The sequence below is a fragment of the Harpia harpyja genome, chromosome 7 (assembly GCF_026419915.1).
Source record: "Harpia harpyja isolate bHarHar1 chromosome 7, bHarHar1 primary haplotype, whole genome shotgun sequence".
In the NCBI taxonomy this organism is placed as follows: domain Eukaryota; kingdom Metazoa; phylum Chordata; class Aves; order Accipitriformes; family Accipitridae; genus Harpia; species Harpia harpyja.
In genome coordinates, this window is record NC_068946.1 from 52,251,967 (window position 1) to 52,270,412 (window position 18,446).

Genomic DNA, 18,446 nt, shown 5'->3' on the forward strand with positions numbered 1-18,446 from the left:
ATTTCCCCATGGCTTATAAAAGACAATGCTTGAACATGCCAAATGTTGCTGCTTATCTCTTCACCTGTTCAGAAATACAAGCTCTTTTGGTGTCAGAAGCACTGGGGAAGCTGTTAGGGTTTTTTTGTACTGGACATGGCCTTTCTTGCTCCCTACCAAATAAAATAATCCTGTAATTTAACCAGTAACCCTCCCTGCCTCTCTTTGTTTCCATTATCCATTCTAGTTTGTTTGTTTCCCTGAGGCTGCAATCCCAAATGAAAGCAGCATTCAACAGGCACCTGCTTTGTCAAAAGCTGTTACTCTCTGATAAGCTCTGCAGCACCAGGTCACCTGAAGTTGTAAGAGATTTTCCCAGGCATGAGATTTTGTAAATGTGATAGAGGTGAGGGGGGGAAAGGGGAAAAAAAAAAAAAGATATCCTACTCAAGGTGCCAATGTGAAATCAGAAACAAACAAGTAGAATTACCACTCCACGCTTGCCTGTGGTATGAACAAAAAGCCCATGGACAGCATATGCTTCTCGGGTGTCACATGAAATACACATATTCAAAGATTTCAACTTAGGTGGTGCAACTTTTCCACTCAACGTAAAACAGGATAGCAAATGGAATGAAACATAAAGCGATATTTTTAAAACCAGCAAGGGGAAATTACTTGTATGTATGCACGATCAGGCAGTGGTGACCACTTCAAAATGACCATCCTCAACAGAAAGGTATTTCCTCCCCCAAAATCAGAGAAAGAGTCATTAGGTGGCTTCAAGAGCAAGTGCTCCGCAGTGTCAATTTACTCCTAGGACCACCAAGGACATGCTGTGCTATCTTTAGCTAAAACTGGCTACTGTGGGGCTAAACAGACTGTTGATCTATTAAGCTCTGACATTTTTCATTAAGATATATAAACTTGTAGAAGACAGTTTCTTAAATTTGCATATTTGCATCATGCTTTTCATAGACACATAAACAGGCTTTTATAATGCACTTAAATTACTTTGAGTTGCTGGATTAGCAAAAGCGATACAGAAGCAGAATCCAGTTGTGCCATACCTACTAGCTCTTTAGCACTTATTTCATGCAAATGCTTTTAGTTACACTCCGAAGAGTCACAGCCACATGTTAAGTTCTCCTGAATTTTTAAGTCTTTCACTGGGCATCTTCATAGCACCAGTCAAAAACAGAATGGCAAATCACAGGTAATCACTTTGAGTTTACTTGTATTGCAACTTTTTGTAAGGCACTTTTGATGCAGTGTGATACTATTGCGAGAAGACAGGCCACCAATTAATGTAAATCAGTGAGGTTTCATTGACAAGCATTTAACGATTCTAACTGACATAATATCATAACGTGGTTCATACTGTTTTACTCATTACTGAATACCACTAATGGGTTAGGGGAGTTCTACTGTTTTCAGTAAAAGAAACAATTTATTATCACAGAACGTATGAATTGTACCAAGAATATTCTACAGCAAAGGTAGTAATGGCATTAGAAATATAAGCAGGTTTTATACGCTCGAATGTACTCTAAATACTGAACCTCACAGTTTGTATTGGAGCAGTATTTCAGAATTTTGTCATCAGCTCTTGACAACCATCTGCTTCAAACTCCTTACTGCCCTAAGAGTGGCCAAAATTGGGTATTGACAGAATTTCTAGACATAAAGGAAACTATTCACAGGACAAAGCAAGTGACAAAGGCTGGAGACCTGGACATACATGCCTAGAAATCTGGGGGAAATAAATAAGAAAATTACAGAAGCCTAGATCTGACACTCTCCTGTGATATTACTGGAGATGCAGTTCACAGGTCTCTGTGAAAACGCAGAAGTGGCAGATTAGCTGACACCAATTCTCCAGAGGAGTATAATCTACAGAGTAAATGGGTAATATTGTGTACTGTCAACTCTGTTCAAGCCACAGCCATTCGAAACCCACAGAAACGTGGCAAGTGCAAGCCGAGGAATTCATTCAGATGGGTCTGTACATACATGCTGACCTGAATAGCTTGCTCCGATTTGAAGAAATGCGATAATGGGCCACTTGGGTCAGGGCATAAGATTTTGTCTGCTCAAAAAACCCCTGGTACTCAGGCTTTGCTGTACTTGGCAATAGTACTTTTCACGGCTCCCTATATATCCAAGGTTTTATATACACATGTATATACATGCAATACGTTCTCATAGAAGTGGCTTATAGCAGCCCTATACCATTAACTGCTGCAGCACTGGTTAGCCCCCAAGACACTGCCTGCAAAATACCTTCTTGCTCCAACATAGCCTTGCTTTGTTTCTGTCAAAGGTGTAAAAGCAATTCAACGCGACAAGCTGTAGGCACAGGGCAGGGCTTTAGTTTTCACGCTTTTGTAGCCTCATCTCCCTTGTATATTATTTAATATTGCAGCCTCAAATGTTTTGCCTAAGACTACTATAAGACACTGCTATGAAGAAAGCATTCACTGTTCACCCTTCTTTCTGTAATCTGAATAGAAGAATAAACCACTTGGCTTAGAACATGGGATCCAAGAGGAATGAATTCAGTCTTGCAGCCTTCTTCCCCTCCTTAACTCCACCGCCTGCAAACATCCCTCAAAAAACAACTGCAATACACTTACACAACGTAAGCATATTTTAAACCAAGTGTTTCTGATGAACTTGGAAACCAGGCCAGTTTCCCTCCAGGCTGTACCCAAGTATCAACACTTGAGAATGCACAGGTTTGACCCATCCCTAGTTATGCTTTATGAAATACTGCTGGAAAAATAGCTACTTTAAGATAGGTCTCAAAAGAAAGTCAAATGTGCTCATCCCTGGATAAGCCTGCAAAGATTCATAGAGAACCAATGTGCTGCATGAGAAGTTACCACCTTCTACATTCCTTCCAGATCACCAAAACCCACTGAAAGCAAGACAAATTTTTCAAATGAAAAGTGCAGTGCTTCATCTAGAAAACTAGCGGCTCCATCTGTATTACACAGAACTAGGTTTACCTAACCTCATGACTTCCAACTAGTGGACCGTACACATCTTAGCATATCGAGCTGTCTGGAATTTCCTCTAGTTTTCTGACCTCATGGAAATGCAGTCTCTTTGCAAAACTTGATATTATTTTTTTACATGAGAAATTATCAATTTATCATTTATTAAAATAGTTTATGCAGTAATTCATCTTCTAAAAGGATTATTACAAACTGAGAAATGAAAAGTAATCATGACTTTGATCCATATATTTTAAAATTATATGTGGGAACTATAAAAGTGAGTTCAGTTTAAGGAACCCAGACAAAATTAAAATCACTCTTTGGAATAAAAATATTTCAGGAAATATCTATTTCCTGCATAAGAGCCATAGGACAACATAGATAATATAATTTAATTAGAGGTCCTCTAATTAAGACTTTTCAGTGAAATTTTAATAAAATGGTCCAAAGTTCCCTTACACTTACATGCAGCCTGATCCTGTAACCACCAAGAACAAAACAGAGTCCATTGACTTTGGTGGTGTAGATTCAGGTCTGTAATTTATTTGTTAGCACAGCAAAACATAAATAAAACCCGTTCTTCTCCAGAGAAGAAAGAGTCTCATTGGCAAATGACATACTTCCATTTCATAAGCACACAGTTTTACACAAATACCAATATACTTTGGGTAAATGAGTGTGTGTTTGCATATGCAAAAGAGCATCCAACTAGCTATGATCTTACTTTGCTCTCTCCTCTTTTATCTTCACAGTATTTGCAAGCAGAGAGAGGCAGGTGTTTTGGGGAAACCTATCTATCATCTAGAAAATTACTGTGATTTTTCATGATCTTCTTGCATTAGTCCAACTTTTTTTAACTTGTATTTTTATGACTACACAACACTACAGTATTTCTCCAAAAAGGCACATGTGAACAAGGATGTATCAGAAATGGTAGCATTGTGGTACTTCCAGTGCCTTAGAATTATTCTGAAGAACTATGTTTGAGGAAAAATACTTTCCTGCATGTTAAGGGAGGTGGAAACCCAAGTGCCCTCCACCATATCACAGCCTCTGAGAATAGTATAAGTAACATCCCAAACTATTTGACAAAAAAAAATCAGAAAAATTGCTGGCGAGAACATTTTTTGCTAGTTTGCAGGTAGATAAATTAAAATCAAAGCATTATATGAAAGTCGCATGAGTATCTTTTTGTGGGAGTGCGTGTACACGTTAACAGAACAGTGTCTCTTTGACAGAACACCTCACATGAAAAATACTGCATTTGCAAAGTATTACATCAGCATTTGTCTTGCCCATGGTCTATCCCCACTTCAATATATCATTAAAAAAACAAAACTGCACCTTTTCATTCTCCAAGTTCTCTTTGCTCATTCAAGGAAAAACAATAGTGAAGCTTATAAACTGCTATTAAAAAAAAAAAGATGTCTACGGTAGTGAAAACCTTGAGGAACTATACATATTCTTCTTATTCTGAAAGCTTAACTTATCTTCTACCACTTATCCTATTACACTTGAAGCATAAGCCATTCAATAGTGTCACGCACAAAAGTTACCAAGGGACATCCTACTGACAATCAGGCAATAGATAGTCCGAAATACACTGATATTATCAAGAAAAGGAAATAGGTACGCTCTTGTTCCTGAAGCAAAGCTGAGTCTCAACAGCTTGGCTCCTCTGGAAGGCCACTTCACTCAGCGGGAAGCAGCACGTGAGGTGTTTAGGAACATCCAGTGAGCGTTGAGAGTGCATTTTAGATTCAACGTACCATATCTAGAACTCGTAATACAGTAATCTCTATTTTTCCACCTCAGAGAATTAGACTGTATTTCTAACTGAATAGAAATAAAAATCTCAAAGCGTACCTCACTTCCAGGCTGGCATTACATCATCTTTAAAAAGCCCTATTACTTAGTAGTACACTCTACATATTGCAGTGTTTTGTTATTAATACACCGTTGCAATTTATTACAAAATGGTCAATAAAAATGTGGTTGCTAAAGAGACATACAACCTTCTTTCTAGCACCCAACTCTATCCTCGGATTGGTAGGGTTCATAAACACCCCACAGAGCCCAGTTCCAATTCTGTATTTACATACTGCTTGGGAAGCAATGACATATAGAATAACAAAATATAATAGACCCATATAACACTTTCCAGGTACATAGTAAGATCTTATTCCTGCTATGAGGATCTTACAAATTAAATCAGATTAATAATATAGTGAACATATTACTGGCAAAAGCATGTGTTTGTCTCTCTAATGATCCTTCCCAGTTCCCATTAAATCTAATTAAAAGGCACTGACTGAGTTTTATTGGAATTCCATTACCGAAGTCCAATCCTGCTCGCACACAGCCCGGCACCCACGGGAAACGGCTTTTCCCCAGCCCACGGAGGCTCTGGAGCATCCTCGCACGCACAAAGTGAAGGCACCCCGTCAGCGGGAGCACGGCTGCATTAGGTGGTGATCTTACAGGAATAAGTCCTGGTTATTTCACTTTATCAACTACCTAAAAAGGAGGATTCTGCTTTACAGCACTAGGAAGTTTTGATACATCTTGGGAATTTTTTGCATTATGGTCAGCAACTGGCTAGCTAGCTGGAATACAGCTACATTTACAAATATTTTCATCTTTTCAATAGATAGAATTTAAGGGCAAAAAAATCAACTTGTTTAATTAAAAAACAAACTAGTGGGTTGGACAGAAGGTGCACAGTCATTATTTGAGTAATTATATTTAAAAAAATCCAATTAGTTCCTAATTGCACTTACAAATTTAGGAGCTAGTTCTGCAATTTCTACACTTAGCCCAAACTCACACTAAATACAGACTCAATAGTCTGCATGACTTGCATAAAAATAGCCAAGTTCTGGTATTTTCATCTTCACCGTTCATCATTGAGAATGTTTTGGGTAAGTGCAATTAAAATGAGTTCTCTAAGCAAAATTTTTTTAATTGCATTCGAAGGAAGAAGACTATTAAAGAACAGATTAATACATAAAAACTAGGAAAAAGCAACAACATGCTGGGATTCAAAGTATGCTACTGTAACAAAAACAACGTTCTACGATCTAAGTTACTAGCATTTCTACAGACAGCCACAAGTCTAAATTCACAAATTAAAATTACATACATACTTTAGAGTCAATACGATAAAGAAAAACCTATTTTCTTCAAGTGCAAACAACAGATAAAAGGACCTGTAACAAGGCGCTAGAGGAACACACACTTCCAAGCTGCAGTCTGAAGTCGATGTGAGTTCTGCCGCTTTAAATAGAAAAAGATTGGGGTCCATATGAACCTTAAAGGTATGACATCTGCTCAAATATACAGAGCAGCAGTCACATAACACTTCAAAAGAACCGCTCTGTGCTGTAAGAGTTTTTCTCTAAGTCTTTGGAGGACAGCTACCTCAACCTGCAGGAGTATCAGCAGAAACTCCATCATAAATTAGTAAAAGGTTTGCTACAAAACAAGTTTACATATAGTCTTTCTACATCAAACACCTAGCTTTGAATTTTAAAATGCATTTTACCCTCTTAAATAGTTTGTACATTTCTACCACTTTTCTTTTTATTACACTAAAGCTCTCCAAAACCACCAGACTTAAAATAACAATCCGGGTAAGAACGAACCACCCAGTTTGCTCGGACTCCAGAAGCATCAGGGTTTTGTGCATGCAATCACATACTCAACTGAGGAGACATATACATCACTGATCGCCTATAAAACCAGTCACTGAAATTGCACTTGTGGACATGTCCCACAATTTCTGTCTTTAATTACCTCTTATCACCCATCCTTCTAACTACTATCCTAAATTCCTCAATACATTTTCATCCCTCCTCTGTAATTTTGCCTCTCCAATGATAGATAAGTTCTTAAATAATATTGCTCCTTGGGATAAATAAATAAATAAATGGCAATGTCACTGTGACCTTGGAAGCCTCTCTTTTGCATGTAAGATACTAATACTTATTATCTAGGTTCAAGACATAACAAACATACATTTGAGAACATACACCTCTGTAGTACGGCACAGAAACAGCTTTTTTTTTTTTTTCTTTCTTTTTTTGAGAATACTTTCCAACAGATGGCCAAGCTGGAGCTCAGTCTGGTGAAGTACAGCAGTGCTTGGTACACCTGGTTTCAAACATTAAGCTACTAATAACAAGATAGTTGTAAAGCCTCCTGATGTAGCCACTGTTGCCTGCTGTGACACCTTACCAGGGAATGAAGGCCATCAGCAGTCATCACAAGGAGACAGATTTATTTCACCTGGTTTGTGTTTCTGCTACAGGGGTGAGTAATCCAAACTCACATCAGCTGAACCTTAAACCTGAAAATTCCATTTCAAAGTAATTTGTTTCCAGCCTTCACTTAAATACAGTCAAAGGACACTGTGAAAACAATAAATTCCCTGCTAAGTGGAATAAAGACAGAAGTTTTGGAAGCATTTGTGACTCCAGAGAGGAGTAACGTTCATGAAAATTTGAATTTCCTTCTTCAAAACAGCATAGAAATTAAAAAAAAAAAAAAGAAAAATATTGAGTGTGTGATACACCATCACTCAGTGAGCTTGAGTTTTAAGTTATCTGACAACATTTTCCCATTCAGTATGAAGTCTACCTTTACAGGAGGACCTCTTGCAAGACTTTGCTGACGAGCTGTTTCATCACACCAGCACCCAAACAACAGATCCGAAACACTAAAACCGCATGTGAAAGAGGCAGTAGCAAGTGATCTGCCACCGAAACCGTACACAAGCAAATCAGCAGCTTCACCACAGACAGTAACTCAATTAATAATGAGCAAGGCACTCATTAGTACTACTATGGATACACATTTCACTGACACCACCACAGATTAACCAAATCAAGCTCCTGTTATCTGGGGCATCTATGTAATTTGGATAACCTCTAGGTAATCATGCCAATTTGTACAGTGGATTCACGTAATGCCGCTCCACGGCAGCAGAGCCACAAAAACCAAACAAGTATGACAAAAAAAGGGGTGTCGAAGCCTAGGCGTGAAGCCAAGGCGAAGCTCCGAGGCTGGAGAGAGCTGTGGGATGGAAATACGCCCACCGGCGCTGCAGAGCACCTCCAGCTCGAGCGCTCGGGAGGTGGAGATGGGACCCGGGAAGTTCCCCTGCAAGTCTTTGGGGAGAGCAGGTAACAAATGCAGTCTTCTCGGCTTCGGGAGCTGTTAGCAAGGCTTTTCTCAGGCTTCTGAAATTCCTTCTTTGCAACAGTTGCAACGCCTTCCCAGGATAACTGCAAGGGAATCTGGGTCCGTGAGCTTCCTCAGGAAGAGGCTGACCGAAGCATTAAGAAAAGGAAATCATACCTCTTCATGGCTTAAACGGCACAACCTCAACTGCAGGACTTCTCCCTTATCCTATCTCCCTCCTGGCTGGATTCCTTTCTCCAGCTCATTTCCAGCTCCCCATCTCCACATCATTTTCTCTTCCCAATTTTCATATAAAATTAGAGGAGCTGTAACCTGACTGAGGACAGACCTGATAGACTGGAAGAATTTAGTTGTATTTCAAACACAGAGAAAAGGTTTAGGTGATTCAAATTTTGGTGGGGTTCCTCCCACACCTCTTTTTTTTTTTTTTTTCTGATGTCATCCACTGGTCTAACAGAAGGTGTTCCCTCTCCCTACAGCACCTCACTAATATTTTTTATTACCATGACTACCACAACACTGCTATTAACACAATCCATGACATTTTCCCAATTCTCTTATTACCAATGGTGAGCCTCAGTGCATTCCAAATTTCGGTGCCTTTCACATACATTAAGCTTAGCATGCTCCAGTGACTCAGAATTTCCTCCTGTAAAGGAAAATCAGCTTGGTATGGTCAATAATTTTTGCAGTGTATCATAAAGTTTATCTGATGTGCAAATGTAATTCCCTTTCTGGATGCCTCATCCTGAATCCCTTTTAGGTTGAGACCACTTGACATTTTTTAAACAAAATGCCTTTTAAGTCCTAATTTGTACTCCACTCAGTTTTGATAAGACATGACATCATGATATGATGAGTTAGTTGATTCTAAGTAAATTTGATTTATCCCACTTTTGGGGCTGGTATAATTTACAAGGATGTTGCCTTTTAAGATGGGATTGATTTTGATGTAAGCTGACAGCACTTTTTTTTTTTTTGTGAAACACTAAATCAGAGCAAGGTAACTATGAAAACAAAACAAAGGGAAAACGAAGCAAAATTCAAACACCTGAAATTAATATTCATGAATAATCAGCACCTGCTTATCTCCATCAAGGAAGACAGAGTGACAAATCAGTTTCCAGAACAATTCCACAAAATGTTTGAAAGTTTGATTTTTTTATTCATAAGAGCAGATAGAAGCTACAGCTGCTGAAATGTAATCTGACCATTTTGTGAATACCATGGAAAGTTCTTGAAATATTTTCCATCAAACAAGCACTATCACGACCACGAATCTTCATGTATCAAAGTAAAAGCATATGTACCCATCATAAAACTGAAAGATTTTCTAAGAACCTTTCCTATCTGGCTGTTCAGGTGCCATTATATTGAACGCTACCCTCATTTCTTTGCAATATCCTTGTACCTTATGATGCAGCGTTTTAAACATGCAAGTTTGTGATGCTGCAGCAATACTTTTCTCTTTGATAGGTAGTTATTTCTCATTTTTACAGCATGAATCACCTATGTAATTTGGATAGCTAGGTGGGAAAGGGACCGGAGAGGTTTGGTAGTTCGACTGAAGCAGAAATCTGTAGCCCAGACTGACTACATCTAGAGGCAACCGCACTCACCCAAACGAGTTGTAAGCAGTTAGTAAACAATTTAGTAGGTACTGTGTACGTGACGGAGAGGAGCCGTATGTCTAACGGTGCGAATTCAATGCTTTACAGAGTTGTATTTCTACGAAATCTAGCTAAATCTTCGCAGACTGGGTCCAACACCATTCAGAGCAGTCTCATTCAGGAGACCACGCAGTTTTGAAGCTGAAGGGCTAAACGAGCCGACAGACTATTTTCTGATTAGGAGTGTATTCTACAGCGGTAAGAAAACCTGAGTCAGAGCAGCACGCTGCCATTCCTGCACCTGAGCAAAACAGAAGGGGGACTTAGTCTGTACGCGGAAAAATACTCAGTTCCAACACCTCCCAGGAAAATAAGAGAGGTCTGGCAGGGGTACAAACGCGACCAGAAACCCTGAGACTAACTCCGGCAGGAGGACCGCTACCCTCTTTGATCAGAGACTTCTTCTGAGAAGGAGAAAAAAAAAAAAAAAAAAAAAAAAAAAAAGAGTTGCAACTTCTGAGATTTTCCACACCTCGGCTCCGAGGTGCCGAGATCCTTCTCCCTCACCGGCTCCCCCGAGCTCCCGCTGCCTAAATACAACTCCAGAGATTTAAGCGGGCGGGTGGGCAACTTGGCAAAACGAAGGGAAGGAACTTTTGAAACGCTCGCCGGAGCGGAGGGCGTTCGCTCCTTCCTGCGGCACATCGGGGTTCGCCCCGGGGGACCCCCCCCCATTATCCCCAGGCCGGTGCCGCTCCACAGGACCCTCGCCAGCAGCGGGTATTTCCACTGCCCGGGGGGGGACACACACGGGGGACTGGACCCCCGCAATTAACCCCCGCGTTGCTTTCTCCTAGCGAAGCGGTAATTCAGAGCCGGGGCCGTTCAAGCCCGGCTTAGGGGAGAGGGGGGGGGACATCCCTCCCCGTCCCCATTTACTCGTCGCCGGTGTCGGGCTCGCCCAGCCGCCTCCCGTTCCTCCGAAAGCCGCAGCCCAGCGCGGCGCTCCCGGCACCCAAGTTTGCAGGGAGCGCTCCGCGCCCGCCCCGCGCAGCGCGGAAGGGGGCAGGCGAGGCGCGCAAGGCTCCGCCAAAAAATTAAAAAAAAAAACAAAAAAAACCACAACAACCCAACACACCAAACTTCCCGAGGAGAAGCCGGTACCGGCGGAAAGTTCAGCGGTCGGCGGGTAAAGGGACGAAACCCGTCTCTAACCTCCCCCCGCGTTCCGCCGCGGTACGCGCCTTACCTCCGCCGGCTCCCGCTGCCAGCGCCTCGGCGACGGGCGGTAATCCCCAGAGCGTCGCCAGGGCCAGGAGGAGCGCGGACATCGCGGCGACCGCGCCGCGGAAGGAAGGAAGGAAGGAAGGAAGGAAGGAAGGAAGGGGGAAGGAGCGAGCCCGGCCGGCCGAGGGCGCGGAGCGGCAGCGCCGCCGTGAGCGCGGAGCCTCTGCGGGAGCCGCCGCGCCGGCACTTTTCAACGCGGAGCGCGGCTGGGCTCGCCTCACGCAGCGAGCGGGCAGCGCGGGGCGCCGGCGGCCGGCAGCGCCGCGCTCCGCCCCCCACCCCCGGCCCCGCCCCGCCACGCCCTGCCCCGCCACGCCCCCTCCCCCGCCCCTCCTCGAAGCGCTCCGCGCCCGCGGAGCGGCGGGCGCGCAATAGCGCGGGGGAAGGCGGGAAGCGCCGCTCGCCTTTGGCCGTCCCGCTTTGCTTGTGGGTTTTGGTCGGGTGGTTGTTGGGTTTTGTTGTTGGTTTTTTTTTTAAGATTCGAGGCTTTTTTTGTTTTTAAATTCACAAAGGCAAACCTCAGGAAGGCTTGGGTGGCGCGGTGGGTGAGTCAGCAAAAAAGGAAAAACAAAGAAAAGATTAAAAAAAAACCAAAACCAAACCTCAACCCCAAACCCTCGTGCCTTATGGGACGAAGGTGCCGAGAGAAGGCTGCACGCTGCTTCTGCCTGCGAACAAAAAGCTGAGAGCCAAAGCAGCTCTGGCAAACTCGGCTGCAGTCGGTGATGCTTCTTGGAGTACTTCTACGCTGGCACCGAGCTCACGTTCCATGTTCGTTCCCTGCTCTGCGCGGCCGAATCACAACTTTTAGTTTACGTAAGCATGCTACCCTGAAATTAGAACGTGAACGCGGTTTGCTTATCACATTTTCACATAGTTTTTTTTAAAACCAGGCCCTTTAAGAGATGAAAGGTGATAAAGCATTGACATCATCCTCAGATATTAGTTTTCTCCTAAGACAGCAAGGTGCTAAAATTGACTGCTGAGCCCTTTACATTTCAAGGGTAAAGCCTCGGTCCTTTTAACTTCATGTTTATATTCCCCAACGCAGAACCTAAATACCTTTTAGGTGAAGCGGTACAGCCAAGAGACTTCCAGGGGCAGAAAGACCAGGCGATGCTGAAGGACAGAACAACACACAACCTAGGAGAAATACGAAATATTTCATTATTCCTGTTGAAACGGGGGAAGGACCCTGTGATACGGTTGCCCGAGAACTGAAAAGCCCAGTCCCGGCCCCAGGGAACCCTCTGAGGTCAGGGCCTGGCAACGCTCGCACAGGGTGACTGGGCGCTTTATTACTGCAAATAATTTACAGCTGAGGGGAAAAATCCAATTGGATCAAATTCTGCATTCATCTACTGTCTATAAAGCCTATGTAATTCCCCTACAGTCAATTAGTATTTATACAGCCATAAGTGCGCAGAATTATAGATCCCAGTGTAGAAAACCTTTGCTAATACAGAAACGAGCAGATCTGAATTAAGGTTAAAAAAACCTGGCAGTGTCCACGGTCTTGGAAATCGGCTGCTTTTATAAACCGAAATGAAGTCATGCTGAATGTCACACTGAAACATTATTTCACCGCATTTACGGATGAGATTGCTTCGTGTCCTTCTGTAAACCACCAGAGCCGCCTATATAGCTCTTACGCATTAATTATGATTTTATTTGAGCAACCTTTTACATTTCGAATATGAAAATATGTAGATGCTAGAGCCAAGTGAGAAAATGTGTGAAGGAAAACCAGGGAATTCCAAGTTGTGAGGAACTCCTGCTTAAATCAGTGACATTTCCCACATGCCAGGACTGTCACATGGTATAAAGAAACACATATTTGCAAGTGAACATGCTGTCCCCATATTCTCGGGATACGGCGCTATCTTTACAGAATAGTCTTCTTTCATCTTGACTTCTTGCATCTTCTGCAGAAGTCTCGAGGTCTGCAAGGTTACAAGCGGTCATGCTTTTCCCTCCAACGTTGTCTGTTAATTGGCGTGCTGCCCTTTCGTGCCTCCTCGCAAAAACACCACTACTAAAATCCTGTTTTCAACCATCTGATGGTTTATTTCTGATTTGTTCCTTTCCGGTCTTATTCCATACTTATTTAACAACAGTCCTCACTAGTCTTCTTGAATAATTTCCTTTAATGATACGGTGCAATTTGCTGCCCATTTTAAACATTAACATTTATGAGAGTCTTTGAAGAATTAATTGATCTTGCTTTCTCTACTGCAGATCACATATGCACCAAAACTTATTAAAATATTTAAATAATATTTATAATAAAAGTCAGTGGCCTCCTTGTTTACAGGACATAAAGCGTCAATACAGAGTATGCAATCAGAATTATGACTAAAAATGCAATTACCTGTAAGTAATCATTTGTCAAATTGCTGCCTAAAAATGTAGCTTGCTTTAACATAGTGCTATGAGGTGATAATTATCATAGAAGCCTGGTTTTAAAATACAGGCTGTTGAACAAATATAAGTTGACCTTTGATAAATCATTCTCCTCAGCTTCATTTCCATTAAACATCACTCGCTATGAAGTGATGGGACGACGGGACGTCTCTATGTGATGGGATGGGACGACTTCAACAATACAGTAAAAATACATAAGAGTAACCGGCATTCTCCTATCTCCTTTCCATCCCTCAAAAAATAGGCAGCACCAAGAGCTGTATGAAAGTTTTAATGTATCTCTTCTATGAATAGACCTAAATGTGTTTGCTGAAGTGACTAGAGACAGAATCCAAGCCGGTATCTATCCGTATATTATACTTCAAACGCTTTAAGCAATCACCTGCTGTGTAATGGCCTTTTCCTATACCTCAGACCTGAGAAAAAAAATAAAAGAAATGAGATTTTAGCTGGATACAGTTCCTGCATTTCCAGCCTCCCTGCTGTTGTTTGTATGCACGCAACTCCATTCAGATTTCTGCGTGGTGGGTGAACATCGAGACACACGGGTCTAGTGGCAGATACACAGATCAGGAACCAGGTCGGTTTGTCAAATATTTATGGAAGTCCTCAGCCACTCCTATTTGAAAGAACCGAACCAGAAGCACCGGGGAATTGAACTGAGAGCGGATACGGAGGAGAGAGACAGAAAAGAACTGAGCATGTAGAAACGTCTTTTCCTTGCTACAGCCAAAAAGAGTTAATTATAGAGGAGAGTAGAGCGAAGTACTCGCTGGACAGAAAATTCAAAGTCAAAACTGCTGTTAGAGATCTGTTTGCTCCTACGGTGCTTTATAACTTTTTCCTCCCAATCAGACTTATTAACACTGACAGGTTAAATAAATGAATTCATCAAGCTATAGAATATTATGAAATCTCTTATTGAGATAAATTAAACAAAGTAGAACCAATCATTTGTACTCGCTGGTAGAACACAACACAGGAATATTAATTTTCAGCCAAAGGTAATTCTGACGGTAGTCACTATGAAACCACCTCGATTGCGCCACTGAAAATCGGGTTACTTATTTATCGTATATCAGCCACGGCCTTCGGGTAGGCGCGCAGGTAGGTGGGTAGGGGCGGCTGCACCGCCGGTTCCCCCGCTGCCCGCTGGGACGGGGGGTGAGCGAAGGGATGCTGCGGATGCGGGCGGTAGGTTCGGAGGGTGCTGGTGGTGCGCGCGGCCCTTTGGAGAGCATCGCGGGCGCCCGGCTGGGTTGCTAGGGGATGGTGCTGGCAGGCAGACTGAAGGCCGTCGGGTGCCCTGCCCTGTCCCACCGGATAGAGAAAAGTTGCCAGGCAGCAGCTGACACAGGAGCAGAAAGAAGGAAGAAAGTATTTGAGAGGAGCAAAAAGGGAAGAAAGACCAAAGATTAAAAAAAAGAGCCAAAAAACCCACCCTATCTGAATTCAGGGTTTTGCATTACAAGCTGTCCCTACTGGAGAAAACATCCCTAAAGGAATTTTTCATTACGGCAGTGCAACAGTGGTTTCATTATTAAAGACTTTCTGAATGTGCATCTTCAACAGCTGCTGGAAAAGTTCTTCATGTGTGAGCTGTAATGTGTATATTTGCATACCAAGTGCCATGGATGGAAATTGCTGCCTGGCATTCGAGACATTTTGGCATGGCTTTAATGCATAAATTAGGAGGTATTAAAAAACACATGAAAATGGATCAGGGCGAAGACCTGCCTGCAAGTACAACAATAAATGGGACAAGAAAAAAACAAAGTCCTAAACCTGGAAACCATGATCTTGATCTATTCCTAATCTCCGTCTTCCAACTAGTGTAAAGAAATTCCGTTATATCATTTTGCTTGCAAATGCGTGAGAGGCGGTACTGGACCATATGCCAGTTCAGGTGAAGTGCAATGAACTGATGCAAGTCTGCTAAAGATGAGGCGGCTAAACGCCAGCTTACGGTACCCAGACATCTGCTTGGGACAAGTGACATTTTGCAGTTAACTGGATATGCTTTAGTGAAGACATAAATGGGAGATCTTAATGCTGATTGCAAGGTTTGTTTCTCATAAAAATAGGCTCATAAAAGTTATTAGAACAGAAGAGAACTCATCACCTTTTGAAGTCTGTTTAAAGGACAATTTTGCAGAAAAAAAAATCTCTTTCAAAGAAACTTTCAAATTATTAAAATAAATATATATAAAACAATATATGAAGTTGCTTGTATAAATAAGTTATATACATCCCCATAAATTAAGTTGCTTATTTAAAACAGGCCAACTTCCTTACCTGGCATCCTGCTGTACTCAGGGGTGCCGCACCAACGTGCCGGGAGAGATCGAATTTATTTCCAATAAGTGGAGTAGAAACTTCGTGGTCCAAAAAATTTTTATGGCCGATGCTGAGAAAAAGTATGAAAAGTAGAAAAAAGAGAGAAAAATATCTGGTTAAATCTGTTTCAAACTCCCATGGTAAAATTTGCGTCCAGACCATATGGCATATTAACCAGTTCAAAGTACTCCTTCCTCCAGTTTATCCCCAAATAAATATACACTGTAGCTCCGAGTACCAGAATAGAACTACCTTTGTTTAATAAAATGTGATTTTCCAAGACAGTGGGCACCTTGACTTCATCTTACAAATACCCATGAGCACATCCTTAAAGTTAAACACAAATTCATTCTACATCATTAGTCCTGAAGGTCCAGTTACTGAAATGACTGAGATTTGGACACTTCAGTACCTCTACAGTACTACCAAGGGGTGGCAGAGGTAACCGGTCCTACCAGTAGTACCTTTGGATTAATTCCATAGTTTCTAATGTTCACAGAGCACCTATTCAGAAATCTACAGGAAAATTGCCTAAGGAGAGAACTCATCTTTTTTTTATTAGATCTCAATGCAACTAATTTATGAAATTTTCAATTTCATCATGTAAGTGTTGTGAAGTGTACAGCTTTATCTACCTCTTTTATTTCCTAAACACGGCATCAGGAATAACCTAGTGGGATCTTTCTCAGTGATAGCGAATGATTAAAATAATAATAATAATACATAATGCATAATGTCATTTGACAGAAGTCATTATCCATTTCCACAGTCTTCTATGAGTTTTCCATATTTTCCTGCTCTCAAGGAGCATATATTTGCCATTTGCCAGAAGCACAGAAACTAGAAGTAATATTTTAAAAACAAGTATTTTTTTAAGACTTACATCTGGCGGTACCGAAATCAGAGAGAATTCGTGCCACTTAATAAGTACTGCAAATGGATCCTGTTATGACATATATCAATCATGTATTCACAATCGCGCAGCATATAATGAAGAAAAAGATGGTATACCACACAAATAGGTGTGCCTATACTGACAAACCTGGGAACCTCGTGGTTATCTAACATGCCCTGGAAAAACATAAATCACTTCTCCCTATGACAATAGAATCAATTATAATGAATTTATTTATTATAAAAAAAGTAAAGTTGCCACTCTCTCTTGTATATCAGCTCCACGGGCAAAAAATACCTCGGTTTGGAGCAAAGCAGTGATATCACTTCACATTTCCTGATGTCGTGGTGTTATAGGTGCTTTTCCCAAGGGAAGAGCTCCCTTTCCATTCCAAACGTACCTTCACAGTGCTTGATTCATCAGTGTTATAAACTCATAAAATTTCCCCTTCTCGATAAATGTTGGACACGTGCATTCCCGAACAAGCCTGTACGAACACTTTCCTTCTGGCACGACTGTTTTTTTCTACAAAGAAGCTGAATTTTATTACTTAGCTGGGGTTTAGCCCTATGGCTACTGGTGCATCATCCCAGCCCTATTGCATTGCAGCGGCATCAGTGCCGCCTGGCCAAGCACAAGAGCTTTTGTGCGTAACTGTTTACTATCCAAACTTCCTTTAACACTTCCTTTAGGAGAAATTAGTAGTATTTACCAGTTTGAGATGTTTGGAAAATTATCCTGCCGACAGCTATTATATTCACTTTTACAGTATCTTCCTCCAAAATCTATCAGAACGAAAACTTATGGGTCTGCACCACAGCATTTTAAAGAGTAAATGAGCCTTCCCCCCCACTTCAAAGCAAATTATTGTGTGATGGCAGCCAGGTGCCATTGCAGGATTTTCATTCTGGTTTGGGGCTAAATCTGATTAATCATAAAACAGATCAAATAAAGGAACATCTGGTACAAGGCTTTTGCCATCAGATAAAGGCTTTACGGTAGCAGTCCAAACGACTGTTGTGGCAAACAGCCACGACTACAACAGTAGGCAAAATCTTCCTTCACGGCAAAAGAAAAATATAATATTTTCAAAAATAATTTGAATAAATAATTGTTTCACTCCATAAAATCAAGAACAGAACATGTGACCGTCATTAAAGTTTAAAACAATCCCCCAAACTCAGTAGGCGAACAATAATTGTATCTACCACTGAAACATAACGTACAAGGTACCTTGTTTAGAATTAAAAAAAAAGCAGACAAGCTCCACAGTCTACACGATGCTTTTACGCTTTTAGCATAATCAGGCTCTGAATGTCATTTAAATGCACCTTTTAATATCACTTTGTCTTTCATCGGGGAGTAGTAAGGCTGTGACAAAAAAATGTTTTAGTTTATTTTCCTCACTTTTGTTCTCTATATAAAAGGTAATGTGAAAACGTGCCCCAGGGTTTGCCCCATTCCATCGCAGCATAATCGGACTAGTTTGGGAGGAGTAGGATCTGTTTGCAGTACTTGAGTGCCCCCCATAGGCTACTGCTCAAATAATTGTTTTAAACTGGGCATGAACCGAAAAGCTTTCAATCTTGAGGAAAAGGAGCCTAAAAACCTTAAAAACAAACAGCTTCCCCCACCCGCAATCAAGCTCACGGAGGAAAATTACAGTGGTTGACGTAACTCTAATGCCAATCACTATTTACATTCTATTTT

At 41.6% G+C, this 18,446-nt stretch overlaps 1 protein-coding gene across 5 annotated transcripts in view; it reads right to left on the reverse strand.

Annotated features, from left to right (window-relative positions):
* LRP1B (LDL receptor related protein 1B) overlaps nt 1-11,139 on the reverse strand; it is a 761,175-nt gene extending 750,036 nt beyond the window's left edge. For 4 of the 5 annotated variants that reach the window (XM_052792800.1, XM_052792798.1, XM_052792802.1 and 1 more), the window contains exon 1: nt 11,043-11,125. In XM_052792800.1, coding sequence (XP_052648760.1) covers nt 11,043-11,124 — 82 coding nt within the window. In that variant the 5' untranslated portion in view covers nt 11,125. Of the gene's footprint in view, nt 1-11,042 lie in introns of all 5 variants that reach the window. The other variant, XM_052792801.1, reaches the window with a different exon arrangement.
* Nucleotides 11,140-18,446: the final 7,307 nt, after the last annotated feature.